This window comes from Scyliorhinus torazame, chromosome 26, assembly GCF_047496885.1.
Source record: "Scyliorhinus torazame isolate Kashiwa2021f chromosome 26, sScyTor2.1, whole genome shotgun sequence".
NCBI classification, from domain to species: Eukaryota; Metazoa; Chordata; class Chondrichthyes; order Carcharhiniformes; family Scyliorhinidae; genus Scyliorhinus; species Scyliorhinus torazame.
The window spans coordinates 36,300,968-36,324,055 of NC_092732.1; the positions used below are offsets into that span (position 1 = coordinate 36,300,968).

At 44.7% G+C, this 23,088-nt stretch overlaps 1 protein-coding gene across 1 annotated transcript in view; it reads right to left on the reverse strand.

Moving 5' to 3' along the window:
* Positions 1 to 23,088, reverse strand: part of LOC140402975 (synaptotagmin-11-like) — a 64,766-nt gene that overhangs the window by 28,433 nt on the left and 13,245 nt on the right. The window contains exon 2 of the mRNA XM_072490626.1: positions 2,068 to 2,894. Within this exon, the coding sequence (XP_072346727.1) occupies positions 2,068 to 2,894 (827 nt within the window). The remainder of the gene's footprint in view (positions 1 to 2,067; positions 2,895 to 23,088) is intronic.

A 23,088-nucleotide genomic window follows, 5' to 3' on the forward strand; every position in this document is an offset into this window, starting at 1 on the left:
TAAGATCCCCCCTCATCCTTCTAAATTCCAACGAGTACAGTCCCAGTCTACTCAACCTCTCCTCGTAATCCAACCCCTTCAGATCTGGGATTAACCTAGTGAATCTCCTCTGCACACCCTCCAGTGCCAGTACGTCCTTTCTCAAGTAAGGAGACCAAAACTGAACACAATACTCCAGGTGTGGCCTCACTAACACCTTATACAATTGCAGCGTAACCTCCCTAGTCTTAAACTCCATCCCTCTAGCAATGAAGGACAACATTCCATTCGCCTTCTTAATCACCTGTTGCACCTGTAAACCAACTTTTTGCGACTCATGCACTAGCACACCCAGGTCTCTCTGCACAGCAGCATGTTTTAATATTTTATCATTGAAATAATAATCCCTTTTGCTGTTATTCCTACCAAAATGGATAACCTCACATTTGTCAACATTGTATTCCATCTGCCAGACCCGAGCCCATTCCCTTAGCCTATCCAAATCCCTCTGCAGACTTCCAGTATCCTCTGCACTTTTTGCTTTACCACTTATCTTCGTGTCGTCTGCAAACTTGGACACATTGCCCTTGGTCCCCAACTCCAAATCATCTATGTAAATTGTGAACAGTTGTGGGCCCAACACTGATCCCTGAGGGACACCACTAGCTACTGATTGCCAACCAGAGAAACACCCATTAATCCCCACTCTTTGCTTTCTATTAATTAACCAATCCTCTATCCATGCTACTACTTTCCCCTTAATGCCATGCATCTTTATCTTATGCAGCAACCTTTTGTGTGGCACCTTGTCAAAGGCTTTCTGGAAATCCAGATATACCACATCCATTGGCTCCCCTTTATCTACCGCATTGTTAATGTCCTCAAAAAATTCCACTAAATTAGTTAGGCACGACCTGCCCTTTATGAACCCATGCTGCGTCTGCCCAATGGGACAATTTCCATCCAGATGCCTCGCTATTTCTTCCTTGATGATAGATTCCAGCATCTTCCCTACGACCGAAGTTAAGCTCACTGGCCTATAATTCCCCGCTTTCTGCCTACCTCCTTTTTTAAACAGTGGTGTCACGTTTGCTAATTTCCAATCCGCCGGGACCACCCCAGAGTCTAGTGAATTTTGGTAAATTATCACTAGTGCATTTGCAATTTCCCTAGCCATCTCTTTTAGCACTCTGGGATGCATTCCATCAGGGCCAGGAGACTTGTCTACCTTTAGCCCCATTAGCTTGCCCATCACTACCTCCTTGGTGATAACAATCCTCTCAAGGTCCTCACCTGTCATAGCCTCATTTCCATCAGTCACTGGCATGTTATTTGTGTCTTCCACTGTGAAGACTGACCCAAAAAACCTGTTCAGTTCCTCAGCCATTTCCTCATCTCCCATTATTAAATCTCCCTTCTCATCCTCTAAAGGACCAATATTTACCTTAGCCACTCTTTTTTGTTTTATATATTTGTAGAAACTTTTACTATCTGTTTTTATATTCTGAGCAAGTTTACTCTCGTAATCTATTTTACTCTTCTTTATATCTTTTTTAGTAGCTTTCTATTGCTCCCTAAAGATTTGTGCCTGTGTGTGTGAGTGTGTTTGTGTCTGTGTGTTAGTGTGTGTGTCTGTGTGTGTTTGTGCCTGTGTGTTAGTGTGTGTTTGTGACTGTGTGTGTGTGTGTGTGTGTGTGTCTCTGGGATAATTGTGTTTTTTAAGAATCCTGGGTTGAAAAATTTGGGAGCCAGGGGTGCAATTAAAGCATCATAAAAGCTTGGGTAATGGAATGCTGTTTAGATGACGGGGATTCCCTGTGGAGTTAATTAGGTTTCAGCTTGGTGAGATGGTGCAATTACTGGGAGGAGCCATGGTATCATGCGTGCGCGTGCATGTGTGTGTGTGTGCGCGTGGGATGGGGAAATATCCTCCCATCGTCCAGCCACTTCGATCTTTCGACGGGATGCCTTTCTCATTCCGCTCCTCCCGAGCGTCATCCGCTCAGCCTACCCCCCCCCCCCCCCCCCCCCCCCGCGCCAACGACGGGGCAATGACCCCCCCTCATTCACAGGGCTCAGTCCGGTTACCTGAATGTTCCTCTTTAGGATCTGCTGGGTGAGTTGCACCTTCCCGCTGCCGGGGTCGATCCCCGCCAGGGGCACCATCACCTCCCCGATGATGTCGTCGCGCGAGTAGCGGTCGAAGCTGAGAACCAGGAAGTGCAGCAGCAGCTCCTGCAGCTGATTGTAGGGGATGCCGTAGAAGGTGAAGGTCTCGTCGAAGTGCGGGTCGAGGGTCTTCCTCAGCACCCGGGTCTTTATCTGGTGCTTCTTCTCCGGCAGGATGGTCATCTTGATGTAGGGGTCGGAGGTCAGGGAGGTCTCGTCCATCCCAGGCAGGCCGTGGGCAGCCTGGATCATCACCACCAACGCCTTCTTCGGGAAGTTGTAGTCCACGGAGAGGCTGAGGGTGCCCAGTTTGACGGCGGCCCCCGGGGAGGAGGGCGAGGGCGTCTTGCTGTCGGGCGAGCTGCCGCTGTCCTTGGGGGAGGTGGCGGCGTCTGGGCTCTCCCCGCAGTCCGTGCCCAAGTGCAGCTCGTCGATGAAGGGGGACGAGCGGGGACCCTGCGCCTCCTTGTCCGGGCTGCCGAAGAGGCCGCTCTCGGGCGGCTTAGCCAGCCGCTGCCCGGCGCTGGGGCAATCCTTCTCCCGCCGAATCCGCGCCGCCTTATTCCGGTTGCTGAGGGTCTCTGGGTAGATGCTGATCCCCTTCAGCATGTGCACGAACTTGTAGGGGGGGTTGTTGGCCACTTTCGCGGAATGGCGGTGACAACAGACCCAAACAAAGACAGTCAGTGAGGCCGAGACAACCAGGACGGTGGCTCCGATGAATCCTGCCACAATGGGAGACACATCTGCAAGACAGCAGCACACTCTCACCATACAGCTGTTAGAATACACCACCCTGAATATCTTACACTCTCATCATACAGCTGTTAGAATACACCACCCTGAATATCTTACACTCTCATCATACAGCTGTTAGAATACACCACCCTGAATATCTTACACTCTCACCATACAGCTGTTAGAATACACCACCCTGAATATCTTACACTCTCATCATACAGCTGTTAGCATACACCACCCTGAATATCTTACACTCTCACCAGACAGCTGTTAGAATACACTACCCTGAATATCTTACACTCTCATCATACAGCTGTTAGAATACACCACCCTGAATATCTTACACTCTCATCATACAGCTGTTAGAATACACCACCCTGAATATCTTACACTCTCATCATACAGCTGTTAGAATACACCACCCTGAATATCTTACACCCTCATCATACAGCTGTTAGAATACACCACCCTGAATATCTTACACTCTCATCATACAGCTGTTAAAATACACCACCCTGAATATCCTACACTCTCATCATACAGCTGTTAGAATACACCACCCTGAATATCCTACACTCTCATCATACAGCTGTTAGAATACACCACCCTGAATATCTTACACTCTCATCATACAGCTGTTAGAATACACCACCCTGAATATCTTACACTCTCATCATACAGCTGTTAGAATACACTACCCTGAATATCTTACACTCTCATCATACAGCTGTTAGAATACATTACCCTGAATATCCTACACTCTCATCATACAGCTGTTAGAATACACCACCCTGAATATCTTACACTCTCATCATACAGCTGTTAGCATACACCACCCTGAATATCTTACACTCTCACCAGACAGCTGTTAGAATACACTACCCTGAATATCTTACACTCTCATCATACAGCTGTTAGAATACACCACCCTGAATATCTTACACTCTCATCATACAGCTGTTAGAATACACCACCCTGAATATCTTACACTCTCATCATACAGCTGTTAGAATACACCACCCTGAATATCTTACACCCTCATCATACAGCTGTTAGAATACACCACCCTGAATATCTTACACTCTCATCATACAGCTGTTAAAATACACCACCCTGAATATCCTACACTCTCATCATACAGCTGTTAGAATACACCACCCTGAATATCCTACACTCTCATCATACAGCTGTTAGAATACACCACCCTGAATATCTTACACTCTCATCATACAGCTGTTAGAATACACCACCCTGAATATCTTACACTCTCATCATACAGCTGTTAGAATACACCACCCTGAATAGCTTACACTCTCATCATACAGCTGTTAGAATACACCACCCTGAATATCTTACACCCTCATCATACAGCTGTTAGAATACACCACCCTGAATATCCTACACTCTCATCATACAGCTGTTAGAATACACCACCCTGAATATCTTACACTCTCATCATACAGCTGTTAGAATACACCACCCTGAATATCTTACACTCTCATCATACAGCTGTTAGAATACACCACCCTGAATATCTTACACTCTCATCATATAGCTGTTAGAATACACCACCCTGAATATCTTACACTATCATCATACAGCTGTTAGAATACACCACCCTGAATATCTTACATTCTCATCATACAGCTGTTAGAATACACCACCCTGAATATCTTACACTCTCATCATACAGCTGTTAGAATACACCACCCTGAATATCCTACACCCTCATCATACAGCTGTTAGAATACACCACCCTGAATATCCTACACTCTCATCATACAGCTGTTAGAATACACCACCCTGAATATCTTACACTCTCATCATACAGCTGTTAGAATACACCACCCTGAATATCTTACACCCTCATCATACAGCTGTTAGAATACACCACCCTGAATATCTTACACTCTCACCATACAGCTGTTAGAATACACCACCCTGAATATCTTACACCCTCCTCATACAGCTGTTAGAATACACCACCCTGAATATCTTACACTCTCATCATACAGCTGTTAGAATACACCACCCTGAATATCTTACACTATCATCATACAGCTGTTAGAATACACCACCCTGAATATCTTACATTCTCATCATACAGCTGTTAGAATACACCACCCTGAATATCTTACACTCTCATCATACAGCTGTTAGAATACACCACCCTGAATATCCTACACCCTCATCATACAGCTGTTAGAATACACCACCCTGAATATCCTACACTCTCATCATACAGCTGTTAGAATACACCACCCTGAATATCTTACACTCTCATCATACAGCTGTTAGAATACACCACCCTGAATATCTTACACCCTCATCATACAGCTGTTAGAATACACCACCCTGAATATCTTACACTCTCACCATACAGCTGTTAGAATACACCACCCTGAATATCTTACACCCTCCTCATACAGCTGTTAGAATACACCACCCTGAATATCTTACACTCTCATCATACAGCTGTTAGAATGCACGACCCTGAATATCTTACACCCTCATCATACAGCTGTTAGAATACACCACCCTGAATATCTTACACTCTCATCATACAGCTGTTAGAATACACCACTCTGAATATCTTACACCCTCATCATACAGCTGTTAGAATACACCACCCTGAATATCTTACACTCTCATCATACAGCTGTTAGAATACACCACCCTGAATATCTTACACCCTCATCATACAGCTGTTAGAATACACCACCCTGAATATCTTACACTCTCATCATACAGCTGTTAGAATACACCACCCTGAATATCTTACACCCTCATCATACAGCTGTTAGAATACACCACCCTGAATATCTTACACTCTCATCATACAGCTGTTAGAATACACCACCCTGAATATCTTACACCCTCATCATACAGCTGTTAGAATACACTACCCTGAATATCTTACACTCTCATCATACAGCTGTTAGAATACACCACCCTGAATATCTTACACTCTCATCATACAGCTGTTAGAATACACCACCCTGAATATCTTACACTCTCATCATACAGCTGTTAGAATACACCACCCTGAATATCTTACACTCTCATCATACAGCTGTTAGAATACACTACCCTGAATATCTTACACTCTCATCATACAGCTGTTAGAATACACCACCCTGAATATCTTCCACTCTCATCATACAGCTATTAGAATACACCACCCTGAATATCTTACACTCTCATCATACAGCTGTTAGAATACACCACCCTGAATATCTTACACTCTCATCATACAGCTGTTAGAATACACCACCCTGAATATCTTACACTCTCATCATACAGCTGTTAGAATACACCACCCTGAATATCTTACACTCTCATCATACAGCTGTTAGAATACACCATCCTGAATATCTTACACTCTCATCATACAGCTGTTAGAATACACCACCCTGAATATCTTACACTCTCATCATACAGCTGTTAGAATACACCACCCTGAATATCTTACACTCTCATCATACAGCTGTTAGAATACACCACCCTGAATATCTTACACCCTCATCATACAGCTGTTAGAATACACCACCCTGAATATCTTACACTCTCATCATACAGCTGTTAGAATACACCACCCTGAATATCTTACACTCTCATCATACAGCTGTTAGAATACACCACCCTGAATATCTTACACTCTCATCATACAGCTGTTAGAATACACCAATCTGAATATCCTACACTCTCATCATACAGCTGTTAGAATACACCACCCTGAATATCCTACACTCTCATCATACAGCTGTCAGAATACACCACCCTGAATATCTTACACTCTCATTATACAGCTGTTAGAATACACCACCCTGAATATCCTACACCCTCATCATACAGCTGTTAGAATACACCACCCTGAATATCCTACACTCTCATCATACAGCTGTTAGAATACACCACCCTGAATATCTTACACTCTCATCATACAGCTGTTAGAATACACCACCCTGAATATCTTACACTCTCATCATACAGCTGTTAGAATACACCACCCTGAATATCTTACACTCTCATCATACAGCTGTTAGAATACACCACCCTGAATATCTAACACTCTCATCATTCAGCTGTTAGAATACACCACCCTGAATATCTTACACTCTCATCATACAGCTGTTAGAATACACCACCCTTAATATCTTACACGCTCATCATACAGCTGTTAGAATACACCACCCTGAATATCTTACACTCTCATCATACAGCTGTTAGAATACACCACCCTGAATATCCTACACTCTCATCATACAGCTGTTAGAATACACCATCCTGAATATCTTACACCCTCATCATACAGCTGTTAGAATACATCACCCTGAATATCTTACACTCTCATCATACAGCTGTTAGAATACATCACCCTGAATATCTTACACTCTCATCATACAGCTGTTAGAATACACCACCCTGAATATCCTACACTCTCATCATACAGCTGTTAGAATACACCATCCTGAATATCTTACACCCTCATCATACAGCTGTTAGAATACACTACCCTGAATATCTTACACTCTCATCATACAGCTGTTAGAATACATCACCCTGAATATCTTACACTCTCATCATACAGCTGTTAGAATACACCACCCTGAATATCTTACACTCTCATCATACAGCTGTTAGAATACACCACCCTGAATATCTTACACTATCATCATATAGCTGTTAGAATACACCACCCTGAATATCTTACATTCTCATCATACAGCTGTTAGAATGCACCACCCTGAATATCTTACACTCTCATCATACAGCTGTTAGAATACACCACCCTGAATATCCTACACCCTCATCATACAGCTGTTAGAATACACCACCCTGAATATCCTACACTCTCATCATACAGCTGTTAGAATACACCACCCTGAATATCTTACACTCTCATCATACAGCTGTTAGAATACACCACCCTGAATATCTTACACCCTCATCATACAGCTGTTAGAATACACCACCCTGAATATCTTACACTCTCACCATACAGCTGTTAGAATACACCACCCTGAATATCTTACACCCTCCTCATACAGCTGTTAGAATACACCACCCTGAATATCTTACACTCTCATCATACAGCTGTTAGAATACACCACCCTGAATATCTTACACTATCATCATACAGCTGTTAGAATACACCACCCTGAATATCTTACATTCTCATCATACAGCTGTTAGAATACACCACCCTGAATATCTTACACTCTCATCATACAGCTGTTAGAATACACCACCCTGAATATCCTACACCCTCATCATACAGCTGTTAGAATACACCACCCTGAATATCCTACACTCTCATCATACAGCTGTTAGAATACACCACCCTGAATATCTTACACTCTCATCATACAGCTGTTAGAATACACCACCCTGAATATCTTACACCCTCATCATACAGCTGTTAGAATACACCACCCTGAATATCTTACACTCTCACCATACAGCTGTTAGAATACACCACCCTGAATATCTTACACCCTCCTCATACAGCTGTTAGAATACACCACCCTGAATATCTTACACTCTCATCATACAGCTGTTAGAATGCACGACCCTGAATATCTTACACCCTCATCATACAGCTGTTAGAATACACCACCCTGAATATCTTACACTCTCATCATACAGCTGTTAGAATACACCACTCTGAATATCTTACACCCTCATCATACAGCTGTTAGAATACACCACCCTGAATATCTTACACTCTCATCATACAGCTGTTAGAATACACCACCCTGAATATCTTACACCCTCATCATACAGCTGTTAGAATACACCACCCTGAATATCTTACACTCTCATCATACAGCTGTTAGAATACACCACCCTGAATATCTTACACCCTCATCATACAGCTGTTAGAATACACCACCCTGAATATCTTACACTCTCATCATACAGCTGTTAGAATACACCACCCTGAATATCTTACACCCTCATCATACAGCTGTTAGAATACACTACCCTGAATATCTTACACTCTCATCATACAGCTGTTAGAATACACCACCCTGAATATCTTACACTCTCATCATACAGCTGTTAGAATACACCACCCTGAATATCTTACACTCTCATCATACAGCTGTTAGAATACACCACCCTGAATATCTTACACTCTCATCATACAGCTGTTAGAATACACTACCCTGAATATCTTACACTCTCATCATACAGCTGTTAGAATACACCACCCTGAATATCTTCCACTCTCATCATACAGCTATTAGAATACACCACCCTGAATATCTTACACTCTCATCATACAGCTGTTAGAATACACCACCCTGAATATCTTACACTCTCATCATACAGCTGTTAGAATACACCACCCTGAATATCTTACACTCTCATCATACAGCTGTTAGAATACACCACCCTGAATATCTTACACTCTCATCATACAGCTGTTAGAATACACCATCCTGAATATCTTACACTCTCATCATACAGCTGTTAGAATACACCACCCTGAATATCTTACACTCTCATCATACAGCTGTTAGAATACACCACCCTGAATATCTTACACTCTCATCATACAGCTGTTAGAATACACCACCCTGAATATCTTACACCCTCATCATACAGCTGTTAGAATACACCACCCTGAATATCTTACACTCTCATCATACAGCTGTTAGAATACACCACCCTGAATATCTTGCACTCTCATCATACAGCTGTTAGAATACACCACCCTGAATATCTTACACCCTCATCATACAGCTGTTAGAATACACCACCCTGAATATCTTACACTCTCATCATACAGCTGTTAGAATACACCACCCTGAATATCTTACACTCTCATCATACAGCTGTTAGAATACACCACCCTGAATATCTTACACTCTCATCATACAGCTGTTACAATACACTACCCTGAATATCTTACACTCTCATCATACAGCTGTTAGAATACACCACCCTGAATATCTTACACTCTCATCATACAGCTGTTAGAATACACCAATCTGAATATCCTACACTCTCATCATACAGCTGTTAGAATACACCACCCTGAATATCCTACACTCTCATCATACAGCTGTCAGAATACACCACCCTGAATATCTTACACTCTCATTATACAGCTGTTAGAATACACCACCCTGAATATCCTACACCCTCATCATACAGCTGTTAGAATACACCACCCTGAATATCCTACACTCTCATCATACAGCTGTTAGAATACACCACCCTGAATATCTTACACTCTCATCATACAGCTGTTAGAATACACCACCCTGAATATCTTACACTCTCATCATACAGCTGTTAGAATACACCACCCTGAATATCTTACACTCTCATCATACAGCTGTTAGAATACACCACCCTGAATATCTAACACTCTCATCATTCTGCTGTTAGAATACACCACCCTGAATATCTTACACTCTCATCATACAGCTGTTAGAATACACCACCCTTAATATCTTACACGCTCATCATACAGCTGTTAGAATACACCACCCTGAATATCTTACACTCTCATCATACAGCTGTTAGAATACACCACCCTGAATATCCTACACTCTCATCATACAGCTGTTAGAATACACCATCCTGAATATCTTACACCCTCATCATACAGCTGTTAGAATACACTACCCTGAATATCTTACACTCTCATCATACAGCTGTTAGAATACATCACCCTGAATATCTTACCCTCTCATCATACAGCTGTTAGAATACACCACCCTGAATATCTTACACTCTCATCATACAGCTGTTAGAATACACCACCCTGAATATCTTACACTCTCATCATACAGCTGTTAGAATACACCACCCTGAATATCTTACACTCTCATCATACAGCTGTTAGAATACACCATCCTGAATATCTTACACTCTCATCATACAGCTGTTAGAATACACCACCCTGAATATCTTACACTCTCATCATACAGCTGTTAGAATACACCACCCTGAATATCTTACACTCTCATCATACAGCTGTTAGAATACACCACCCTGAATATCTTACACCCTCATCATGCAGCTGTTAGAATACACCACCCTGAATATCTTACACTCTCATCATACAGCTGTTAGAATACACCACCCTGAATATCTTGCACTCTCATCATACAGCTGTTAGAATACACCACCCTGAATATCTTACACCCTCATCATACAGCTGTTAGAATACACCACCCTGAATATCTTACACTCTCATCATACAGCTGTTAGAATACACCACCCTGAATATCTTACACTCTCATCATACAGCTGTTAGAATACACCACCCTGAATATCTTACACTCTCATCATACAGCTGTTAGAATACACTACCCTGAATATCTTACACTCTCATCATACAGCTGTTAGAATACACCACCCTGAATATCTTACACTCTCATCATACAGCTGTTAGAATACACCAATCTGAATATCCTACACTCTCATCATACAGCTGTTAGAATACACCACCCTGAATATCCTACACTCTCATCATACAGCTGTTAGAATACACCACCCTGAATATCTTACACTCTCATCATACAGCTGTTAGAATACACCACCCTGAATATCCTACACCCTCATACAGCTGTTAGAATACACCACCCTGAATATCCTACACTCTCATCATACAGCTGTTAGAATACACCACCCTGAATATCTTACACTCTCATCATACAGCTGTTAGAATACACCACCCTGAATATCACACTCTCATCACACAGCTGTTAGAATACACCACCCTGAATATCTTCACTATCATCATACAGCTGTTAGAATACACCACCCTGAATATCTTACACTCTCATCATACAGCTGTTAGAATACACCACCCTGAATATCTTACACTATCATCATACAGCTGTTAGAATACACCACCCTGAATATCTTACACTCTCATCATACAGCTGTTAGAATACACTACCCTAAATATCTTACACTCTCATCACACAGCTGTTAGAATACACTACCCTAAATATCTTACACCCTCGTCATACAGTTGTTAGAATACACCACCCTGAATATCTTACACTCTCACCATACAGCTGTTGAATACACCACCCTGAATATCTTACACTCTCATCATACAGCTGTTAGAATACACCAATCTGAATATCCCACACTCTCATCATACAGCTGTTAGAATACACCACCCTGAATATCCTACACTCTCATCATACAGCTGTTAGAATACACCACCCTGAATATCTTACACTCTCATCATACAGCTGTTAGAATACACCGACCTGAATATCTTACACTCTCATCATACAGCTGTTAGAATACACCACGCTGAATATCCTACACACTCATCATACAGCTGTTAGAATACACCACCCTGAATATCTTACACCCCCATCATACAGCTGTTAGAATACACCACCCTGAATATGTTACACCTCATCATCCAGCTGTTAGAATACACTACCCTGAATATCTTACACTCTCACCATACAGCTTTTAGAATACACCACCCTGAATATCACACTCTCATCATACAGCTGTTAGAATACACCACCCTGAATATCACACTCTCATCACACAGCTGTTAGAATACACCACCCTGAATATCACACTCTCATCATACAGCTGTTAGAATACACCACCCTGAACATCTTACACCCTCATCATACAGCTGTTAGAATACACCGCCCTGAATATCTTACTCTCATCATACAGCTGTTAGAATACACTACCCTGAATATCTTACACTCTCACCATACAGCTGTTAGAATACACCACCCTGAATATCTTGCACTCTCATCATACAGCTGTTAGAATGCACCGCCCTGAATATCTTACACTCTCATCATACAGCTGTTAGAATACACCACCCTGAATATCTTACACTCTCATCATACAGCTGTTAGAATACACTCCCCTGAATATCTTACACTCTCATCATACAGCTGTGAGAATACACTACCCTAAATATCTTACACTCTCATCATACAGCTGTTAGAATACACCACCCTGAATATCTTACACTCTCACCATACAGCTGTTAGCATACACTACCCTGAATATCTTACACTCTCCTCATACATCTGTTAGAATACACCACCCTGAATAGCTTACACTCTCATCATACAGCTGTTAGAATACACCACCCTGAATATCTTACACTCTCATCATACAGCTGTTAGAATACACCACCCTGAATAGCTTACACTCTCATCATACAGCTGTTAGAATACACCACCCTGAATATCTTACACTCTCATCATACAGCTGTTAGAATACACCACCCTGAATATCTTACACCCTCATCATACAGCTGTTAGAATACACCACCCTGAATATCTTACACTCTCATCATACAGCTGTTAGAATACACCACCCTGAATATCTTACACTCTCATCATACAGCTGTTAGAATACACCACCCTGAATATATTACACTCTCATCATACAGCTGTTAGAATACACCACCCTGAATATCTTACACCCTCATCATACAGCCGTGAGAATACACCACCCTGAATATCTTACACTCTCATCATACTGCTGTTAGAATACACCACCCTGAATATCTTACACTCTCATCATACAGCTGTTAGAATACACCACCCTGAATATCCTACACTCTCATCATACAGCTGTTAGAATACACCACCCTGAATAGCTTACACCCTCATCATACAGCTGTTAGAATACACCACCCTGAATATCTTACACTCTCATCATGCAGCTGTTAGAATACACCACCCTGAATATCTTACACCCTCATCATACAGTTGTTAGAATACACCACCCTGAATATCTTACACCCTCATCATACAGCTGTTAGAATACACCACCCTGAATATTTTACACTCTCATCATACAGCTGTTAGAATACACAACCCTGAATATCTTACACTCTCATCATACAGCTGTTAGAATACACCACCCTGAATATCTTACACTCTCATCATACAGCTGTTAGACTACACCACCCTGAATATCTTACACCCTCATCATACAGCTGTTAGAATACACCACCCTGAATATCTTACACTCTCATCATACTGCTGTTAGAATACACCACCCTGAATATCTTACACTCTCATCATACAGCTGTTAGAATACACCACCCTGAATATCCTACACTCTCATCATACAGCTGTTAGAATACACCACCCTGAATATCACACTCTCATCATACAGCTGTTAGAATACACCACCCTGAATATCCTACACTCTCATCATACAGCTGTTAGAATACACCACCCTGACTATCTTACACCCTCATCATACAGCTGTTAGAATACACCACCCTGAATATCTTACACCCTCCATTCAATTCCAGTCTATAACTCACTCCCGGGTATCTGTTATTCTATATATAAACCACCCTGAACCCCTCGATTAGATTCCAGTCTGTAACTCACTCCCGGGTATCTGTTATTCTATATATAAACCACCCCGAACCCCTCGATTAGATTCCAGTCTGTAACTCACTCCCGGGTATCTGTTATTCTATATATAAACCACCCCGAACCCCTCGATTAGATTCCAGTCTGTAACTCACTCCCGGGTATCTGTTATTCTATATATAAACCACCCTGAACCCCTCGATTAGATTCCAGTGTGTAACTCACTCCCGGGTATCTGTTATTCTATATATAAACCACCCCGAACCCTTCGATTAGATTCCAGTCTGTAACTCACTCCCAGGTATCTGTTATTCTACATATAAACCACCCCGAACCCCTCGATTAGATTCCAGTCTGTAACTCACTCCCGAGTATCTGTTATTCTATATATAAACCTCCCCGAACCCCTCGATTAGATTCCAGTCTGTAACTCACTCCCGGGTATCTGTTATTCTATATATAAACCTCCCCGAACCCCTCGCTTAGATTCCAGTCTGTAACTCACTCCCGGGTATCTGTTATTCTATATATAAAGCACCCTGAACCCCTCGATTAGATTCCAGTCTGTAACTCACTCTCGGGTATCTGTTATTCTATTTCTAAACCACCCCGAACCCTTGATTAGATTACAGTCTGTAACTCACTCCTGGGTATCTGTTATTCTATATATAAACCACCCCGAACACCTCGATTAGCTTCCAGTCTGTAACTCACTCCCGGGGATCTGCTTTTCTATATATAAACCACCCCAAACTCCTCGATTCGATTCCAGTCTGTAACTCACTCCTGGGTATCTGTTATTCTGTATATAAACCATCCTAAACCCCTCGATCAGATTCCAGTCCATAACTCACTCCTGGGTATCTGTTATTCTATATGTAAAGCACCCCAAACCCCTCGATTAGATTCCAGTCTGGAACTCACTCCCGGGTATTTGTTATTCTATATATAAACCACCCCGAACCCCTCGATTAGATTCCAGTCTGTAACTTACTCCCGGGTATCTGTTATTCTATATATAAAGCACCCTGAACCCCTCGATTAGATTCCCGTCTGTAACTCACTCTCGGGTATCTGTTATTCTATATATAAACCACCCTGAACCCCTCGATTAGATTCCAGTCTGTAACTCACTCCCGGGTATCTGTTATTCTATATATAAACCACCCCGAACCCCTCGATTAGATTCCAGTCTGTAACTCACTCCCGGGTATCTGTTATTCTATATATAAACCACCCTGAACCCCTCGATTAGATTCCAGTGTGTAACTCACTCCCGGGTATCTGTTATTCTATATATAAACCACCCCGAACCCTTCGATTAGATTCCAGTCTGTAACTCACTCCCAGGTATCTGTTATTCTACATATAAACCACCCCGAACCCCTCGATTAGATTCCAGTCTGTAACTCACTCCCGAGTATCTGTTATTCTATATATAAACCTCCCCGAACCCCTCGATTAGATTCCAGTCTGTAACTCACTCCCGGGTATCTGTTATTCTATATATAAACCTCCCTGAACCCCTCGATTAGATTCCAGTCTGTAACTCACTCTCGGGTATCTGTTATTCTATATATAAACCACCCCGAATCCCTCGATTAGATTCCAGTCTGTAACTCACTCCCGGGTATCTGTTATTCTATATATAAACCACCCTGAACCCCTCGATTAGATTCCAGTCTGTAACTCACTCTCGGGTATCTGTTATTCTATATATAAACCACCCTGAACCCCTCGATTAGATTCCAGTCTGTAACTCACTCTCGGGTATCTGTTATTCTATTTCTAAACCACCCCGAACCCTTGATTAGATTACAGTCTGTAACTCACTCCTGGGTATCTGTTATTCTATATATAAACCACCCCGAACACCTCGATTAACTTCCAGTCTGTAACTCACTCCCGGGGATCTGCTTTTCTATATATAAACCACCCCAAACTCCTCGATTCGATTCCAGTCTGTAACTCACTCCTGGGTATCTGTTATTCTGTATATAAACCATCCTAAACCCCTCGATCAGATTCCAGTCCATAACTCACTCCTGGGTATCTGTTATTCTATATGTAAAGCACCCCAAACCCCTCGATTAGATTCCAGTCTGGAACTCACTCCCGGGTATTTGTTATTCTATATATAAACCACCCCGAACCCCTCGATTAGATTCCAGTCTGTAACTCACTCCCGGGTATCTGTTATTCTATATATAATGCTCCCCGAACCCCTCGATTAGATTCCAGTCTGTAACTCACTCCCGGGTATCTGTTATTCTATATATAAACCACCCCGAACCCCTCGATTAGATTCCAGTCTGTAACTCACTCCCGGGTATCTGTTATTCTATATATAAACCACCCCGAACCCCTCGATTAGATTCCAGTCTGTAACTCACTCCCGGGTATCTGTTATTCTATATATAAACCACCCCGAACCCCTCGATTAGATTCCAGTCTGTAACTCACTCCCGGGTATCTGTTATTCCATATATAAACCACCCCGAACCCCTCGATTAGATTCCAGTCTGTAACTCACTCCCGGGTATCTGTTATTCTATATATAAACCACCCCGAACCCTCGATTAGTTTCCAGTCTGTAACTCACTCCCAGGTATCTGTTATTCTATACATAAACCACCCCGAACCCCTCGATTAGATTCCAGTCTGTAACTCACTCCCGGGTATCTGTTATTCTATATATAAACCTCCCCGAACCCCTCGATTAAATTCCAGTCTGTAACTCACTCCCGGGTATCTGTTATTCTGTATATAAACCACCCTGAACCCCTCGATTAAATTCCAGTCTGTAACTCACTCCCGGGTATCTGTTATTCTGTATATAAACCACCCTGAACCCCTCGATTAGATTCCAGTCTGTAACTCAATCCCGGGTATCTGTTATTCTGTATATAAACCACCCCGAACCCCTCGATTAGATTCCAGTCTGTAACTCACTCCCGGGTATCTGTTAGTCTATATATAAACCACCCCGAACCCCTCGATTAGATTCGAATGTAACTCACTCCCGGGTATCTGTTATTCTATATATAAACCACCCCGAACCCCTCGATTAGATTCCAGTCTGTAACTCACTCCCGGGTATCTGTTATTCTATATATAAAATACCCCGAACCCTCGATTAGGTTCCAGTCTGTAACTCACTCCCGGGTATCTGTTATTCTATACATAAACCACCCCGAACCCCTCGATTAGATTCCAGTCTGTAACTCACTCCCGGGTATCTGTTATTCTTGCTAAATACCTCCCCGAACCCCTCGATTAGATTCCAGTCTGTAACTCACTCCCGGGTATCTGTTATTCTATATATAAACCTCCCCGAACCCCTCGATTAGATTCCAGTCTGTAACTCACTCCCGGGTATCTGTTATTCTATATATAAACCACCCTGAACCCCTCGATTAGATTCCAGTCTGTAACTCACTCTCGGGTATCTGTTATTCTATATATAAACCACCCTGAACCCCTCGATTAGATTCCAGTCTGTAACTCACTCTCGGGTATCTGTTATTCTATATGTAAACCACCCCAAACGCCTCGATTCGATTCCAGTCTGTAACTCACTCCTGGGTATCTGTTATTCTGTGTATAAACCACCCTAAACCCCTCGATCAGATTCCAGTCCATAACTCACTCCTGGGTATCTGTTATTCTATATGTAAAGCACCCCGAACCCCTCGATTAGATTCCAGTCTGGAACTCACTCCCGGGTATTTGTTATTCTATATATAAACCACCCCGAACCCCTCGATTAGATTCCAGTCTGTAACTCACTCCCGGGTATCTGTTATTCTATATATAAATCACCTCGAACCCCTCGATTAGATTCCAGTCTGTAACTCACTCCCGGGTATCTGTTTTTCTATATATAAACCACCCCGAACCCCTCGATTAGATTCCAGTCTGTAACTCACTCCCGGGTATCTGTTATTCTATATATAAACCACCCCGAACCCCTCGATTAGATTCCAGTCTGTAACTCACTCCCGGGTATCTGTTATTCTATATATAACCACCCCGAACCCTCGATTAGATTCCAGTCTGCAACTCACTCCCGGGTATCTGTTATTCTATATATAAACCACCCCGAACCCCTCGATTAGATTCCAGTCTGTAACTCACTCCCGGGTATCTGTTATTCTATATATAAACCACCCCGAACCCCTCGATTAGATTCCGGTCTGTAACTCACTCCCGGGTATCTGTTATTCTATACATAAACCACCCCGAACCCCTCGATTAGATTCCAGTCTGTAACTCAATCCCGGGTATCTGTTATTCTATATATAAACCACCCCGAACCCCTCGATTAGATTCCAGTCTGTAACTCACTCCCGGGTATTTGTTATTCTATATATAAACCACCCCGAACCCCTCGATTAGATTCCAGTCTGTTACTCAATCCCGGGTATCTGTTATTCTGTATATAAACCACCCCAAACCCCTCGATTAGATTCCAGTCTGTAACTCACTCCCGGGTATCTGTTATTCTGTATATAAAATACCCCGAACCCTCGATTAGATTCCAGTCTGTAACTCACTCCCGGGTATCTGTTATTCTATACATAAACCACCCCGAACCCCTCGATTAGATTCCAGTCTGTAACTCACTCCCGGGTATCTGTTATTCTATATATTAACCACCCCGAACCCCTCGATTAGATTCCAGTCTGTAACTCACTCCCGGGTATCTGTTATTCTATATATAAACCACCCCGAACCCCTCGATTAGATTCCAGTCTGTAACTCACTCCCGGGTATCTGTTATTCTCTCTATTAACCCCACATGCCTGTTGATTAGTGGACGGGCAATAGCAAACATTCAAGCAGTGCATGTGGGGAACTGCAACAGTTGTTTATTGCTGTCAGGCACAAACGTAAAGGTGGCCAATTCATGGCTCACAAGGGAAATTCGAGATCGCATTCGATCCAAGGAAGAAACAGACGAATTGGCCAAGAAAAACAACAGGTCTGAGGTTTGGGAGCAGTTTAGAATTCAGCAAAGGAGGTTGAAGGGATTGAGTAAGACGGGGGAAAATAGGACTTCCGGAAGGCACTGGCTGACCAGGAGGGACGTCAAACTGTGGTGGAGTTGGAGGTGCGGATGCTGAGAGACCAGCAGAATAAGCTCCTGGAGAAGGTGGAGGACCTAAAGAACAGGTCCCACCGGCAGAACCTGAGAATCGTTGGGCTCCCGGAAGGGGTCCGAAGGAGCGGGACGCTGGGGCTTACATCGCGGACATGTTTGAGAAGCTGCTGGGGGATGGGGCATTCTCCCGGCCCTTGGAGGTGGACAGGGCTCACAGAGCACTCGCGAGGAAGCCGCGAACGGGAGACCCCCCTCGAGGGCAATGGTGGGGAGATTCCACAGGTACTTGGCCCCGAACAGGCGGCGGAATGTGGCGACTAGGGGCTTTTCACAGTCACTTCATTTGAAGCCTACTTCTGACAATAAGCGATTTTCATTTCATTTCATTTCATAAGGAGCGCATTCTACAGCGAGCCAAGCCGACACGGAGCTATAAGTGGGACAATAGTACCCTGCGGATCTACCAAGACCTGAGCGCGGAGGTGGCCAGGAAACGAGCGGGCTCCAACCAGATCAGGCCGATCCCTTTTTAAGAAAAAGGTGAAGTTCGGACTGTTGTATCCGGCCCGTCTCTGGGTCACGTACGAGGAACAGCGCTTTTATTTCGAGTCGCCGGCGGACGCGCTGGACTTCGGGAGAAGGAGAGGGCTGGTGGTGGACCGGGGACTTCTGAACTTTGCTGCAACGCTCAGGTTTTTTTTTTTTCTTTTCGTCTCTCTGGTCTTTTGAAACAAGTTTCTCGTTTTCCGTTTTGTGGACGCTGTTTGTAATGCCTCAGAGCATACAACAGTACAGCACAGAACAGGCCCTTCGGCCCTCGATGTTGTGCCGAGCTTTGTCCGAAACCAAGATCAAGCTATCTCACTCCCTGTCATTCTGGTGTGCTCCGTGTGCCTATCCAATAACCGCTTGAAAGTTCCTAAAGTGTCCGACTCCACTATCACAGCAGGCAGTCCATTCCACACCCCAACCACTCTCTGAGTAAAGAACCTACCTCGGACATCCCTCCTATATCTCCCACCCTGAACCTTCTAGTTATGCCCCCTTGTAACAGCTACATCCACCCGAGGAAATAGTCTCTGAACGTCCACTCTATCTATCCCCCTCATCATCTTATAAACCTCTATTAAGTCGCCTCTCATCCTCCTCCGCTCCAAAGAGAAAAGCCCGAGCTCCCTCAACCTTTCCCCATAAGACCTATCCTGCAAACCAGGCAGCATCCTGGTAAATCTGCTCTGCACCCTTTCCAATGCTTCCACATCCTTCCCATAATGAGGTGACCACAACTGCACACAATACTCCAAATGTGGTCTCACCAAATGTGACCTTGTGTGTTGATCTGGGACCAGTGGCTGAGCTGAGTGAGTTAAGGTTTTCATTTGCACTGTTGGGGGAATGGAGGTGTGCTTGTTTAGATTTTGGTGTTTTTGTGTCGGGCAGTTGTGTTGGGGATCGTTTGATGTTGGAGTATGTTTGTATGAGCGGGCGGGAGGACGGGGAGGGAACAATAGGTGGGAGACTATCCGGCGCCAAGGATGTGGGCCACCAAGCTAGCTGGGCGGGCTAGCTCACAGAAGCGCAGAGGGGGGGGGGGCAGTGGGGGGGGGGTGCATATGTTCGGTTTACCAAAGGGGTTGGGTAACAGAGTATTGTTACTGGTGGGGGGGGGGGGAGGGGGGAAATGTTCTGCTGATGAGGGAGGGACTGGGGCTAAGGGACAGAGAGGAGGTTGGGGGCGGAGGCTGCCTGGGGGCGGGCCGGTGGAGGCGCGGAGCAGGGGCTGGAGGCGGGCCCCAAAAGGGGATGGCTGATCGGCAAAGGTGGGGGGGGGGGCAACGAGCCCCCCAACTCGGCTGATCACCTGGAATGTTCGAGGGTTAAATGGGCCGGTCAAGAGGGCACGCGTGTTCGCGCATCTTAGGGGACTGAAGGCGGACGCGGTAATGTTGCAGGAGACGCACCTTAGAGTAGCTGACCAGATTAGATTGAGGAAAGGCTGGGTCAGTCAGGTCACTCACTCGGGACTGGATTCAAAGACTAGAGGGGTCACGATCCTGATCAATAAGCGGGTGGTGTTTGAGGAGGGTAGAATAAGTCTCGGATGTGGGAGGTCGGTACATTATGGTCAGTGGGAAACTGGAGGGGGTGCAGGTGGTATTAGTAAATGTGTATGCGCCAAATTGGGGCGATGTGGAGTTTATAAAGAGGATGCTGGGGAAGATACCGGACCTGGACTCGCACAAGTTGGTCATGGGAGGGGACTTCAACACAGTTATTGACCCTGGCTTGGACCGGTCAAGCTCGAAAACGGACAGGGTGCCAGCAATGGCAAAGGAACTATGGAGCAGATGGGGGGGGGGGGGTGGATCCATGGAGATTTGGGCAGCCGAGGGTGAAGGAGTTCTCCTTCTACTCACACGTGCCTAAAGTGTACTCCCGGATCGATTTCTTCATTTTGAGCAGGGCTCGACTGGCAGGGGTGCTGGACACGGGGTACTCGGCGATCACAATCTCAGACCATGCTCCGCACTGGGTTGAGCTGCAGGTTAGTAAAGACAGTAACCAGCGCCCGCAATGGAGCTCCGATGTGGACCTTTTGGCTGAAGAAGGGGAGTGCGAGCGGCTGAGGAAATGTATTCAGAATTACCTGCAGGTCAATGACACGGGGGATATTTCAGCAGCGATGGTCTGGGAAGCACTGAAGGCGGTGGTCAGAGGGGAGCTGATCTCGATACGGGCCCATAGGGAGAAGGTGGACAGGGCAGAGACGGACCGACTGGTAAAGGAGATACTACAGATCGATAGGAGGTATGCGGAGACCCCAGAGGCAGGGTTTTTAAGGGAACGGCGGAGGCTACAGAGGCTGTTTAGCACAGGGCTAAATCGCTGGCTTTGAAAGCAGACCAAGGCAGGCCAGCAGCACGGTTCAATTCCCGTACCAGCCTCCCCGAACAGGCGCCGGAATGTGGCGACTAGGGGCTTTTCACAGTCACTTCATTTGAAGCCTACTTGTGACAATAAGCGATTTTTATTTCATTTCATTACAGGCGGAGTCCGGCTGGTTAACCACAGGGAGGGCGGTGGAGCAGCTGAGAAAGGCGAGGGGGGGGGGGCGATCTATGCGTATGGAGAGAAGGCCAGCAGAATGCTTGCACAGCAGCTCAGAAAGAGGGAGGCGGCCAGGGAGAGAGGGAAAGTGAAGGACGGAGACGGGAACCTGGTTGGAGATTCAGCAGGGGTGAATAAGGCGTTTAGGGATTTCTACAGTGGGCTGTACAGGTCGGAACCCCCTAGGGGGCCGGAGGGGACGAGGCACGTCTTAGGGGGGCTGAGTTTCCCAAAGGTGGACGGGGAGCTGGTGGAAGGGCTGGGGGCCCCGATCGGGTTGGAAGAGATAGCGGAGGGTCTGAAGGCCAGGCAGTCGGGTAAACCCCCGGGGCCGGACGGGTACCCAGTGGAGTTTTATAAAACGTTCTTGGGGATATTGGGGCCGGTGTTGGTGAGGATGTTCAATGAGGCGAGGGAAAGAGGGGGATTGCCCCCGACGATGTCACAGGCCACGATTTCGCTGATTCTGAAGCGGGACAAGAAGCGGGAGCTGTGTGGGTCCTACAGGCCGATACCCCTGTTGAATGTGGACGCCGAACTGCTGGCCAAAAGTTTGTCCTCCAGGATTGAGGACTGTGTCCCGGACGTTATTGGGGAGGACCAGACGGGGTTTGTTAAGGGTCGGCA